General features: G+C 55.2%; 1 protein-coding gene across 1 annotated transcript; it reads left to right on the top strand.

The window, feature by feature from the left end:
• Positions 1 to 119: 119 nt before the first annotated feature.
• LAESUDRAFT_761699 (uncharacterized protein) lies at positions 120 to 370 on the top strand (the record flags this gene model as incomplete). The annotated part of the gene is made up of 2 exons (XM_040912969.1): positions 120 to 243; positions 324 to 370. 2 exons carry the CDS (start codon positions 120 to 122, stop codon positions 368 to 370), a joined length of 171 nt encoding a protein of 56 aa, XP_040761612.1.
• Positions 371 to 877: the final 507 nt, after the last annotated feature.

Genomic DNA, 877 nt, shown 5'->3' with positions numbered 1-877 from the left:
GAGGTGCGTTCTTGCTCTAGCGTGTTCGTGTGAGTTGGTGAGGTTGATTGTTTGGTTGGTTGATTGGGTGGGTGCAGCAATTGCCTGGTGCGGAGGGACCGCTGCCGAGTGCGGAGGAGATGGCAGCGACTCCGTCGGATGTGGAGATGATGCTCGTGCACGCGATTGAGTGGACGTCGTTCATGGAGTCGACGTATACGTTCGCGCTTGAGGGGACGATAGCTATCCTGTGCTACCTCCTCGGTACATCCACGCTGCAACGCTCTCACCGCCACTATCATTCTTCTTACTGAACCTGCTCTGTCACGCGAGGACGATTGCAGCCGGCCAGGAGGCTCCCCACCAACTGCCATGGGACACGATACGCTGATGCCATTCTCCACCACCACGTGTTGGCTCCAATGCACCCGCCTGCGAGGCAGATCCACGACGAGCTCGAACGTCTATTCCTCAAGCAATCGACGCCAACGCCAGACCATGCCGACGCACAGTCCTGCATTGTGCTACAAAACAGGTTAGGACCAGCGCGATGCACGTTCGCTAGCGCTCCGCGCTCATTCGTCCATCATTGCTGAGCCATGTGTCAAACGCTAGTACTGTATGTGCGCTGAGGATGAATCAAGGATGTCCGGATACTAGTGAGATGGAAAGCTTAGCAGTAAAGATGAGGCCCGCAGCTAGCATGCGGAGGAAGTCAGGTCTTACAGCATTTCACACCTTGACATGTGTACAGGGCCGAGACGTCGAAGTGGGCTCCGAGTCATAATTGTGTCAAGAAGCGGACAGAGAGCTTCTATCTCTCGCCACTCTGTCAAGTGAGCTGATATGACCTCAGGAGCAAAAGGACTCCCTGTGATCATGATTGAGAGACTGAGCA

The sequence above is a fragment of the Laetiporus sulphureus genome, assembly GCF_001632365.1.
Source record: "Laetiporus sulphureus 93-53 unplaced genomic scaffold LAESUscaffold_37, whole genome shotgun sequence".
Lineage (NCBI taxonomy): Eukaryota > Fungi > Basidiomycota > Agaricomycetes > Polyporales > Laetiporaceae > Laetiporus > Laetiporus sulphureus.
The sequence above is the reverse complement of the archived record's forward strand: the minus strand, read 5'-3'. Positions and strand labels throughout refer to the sequence as shown.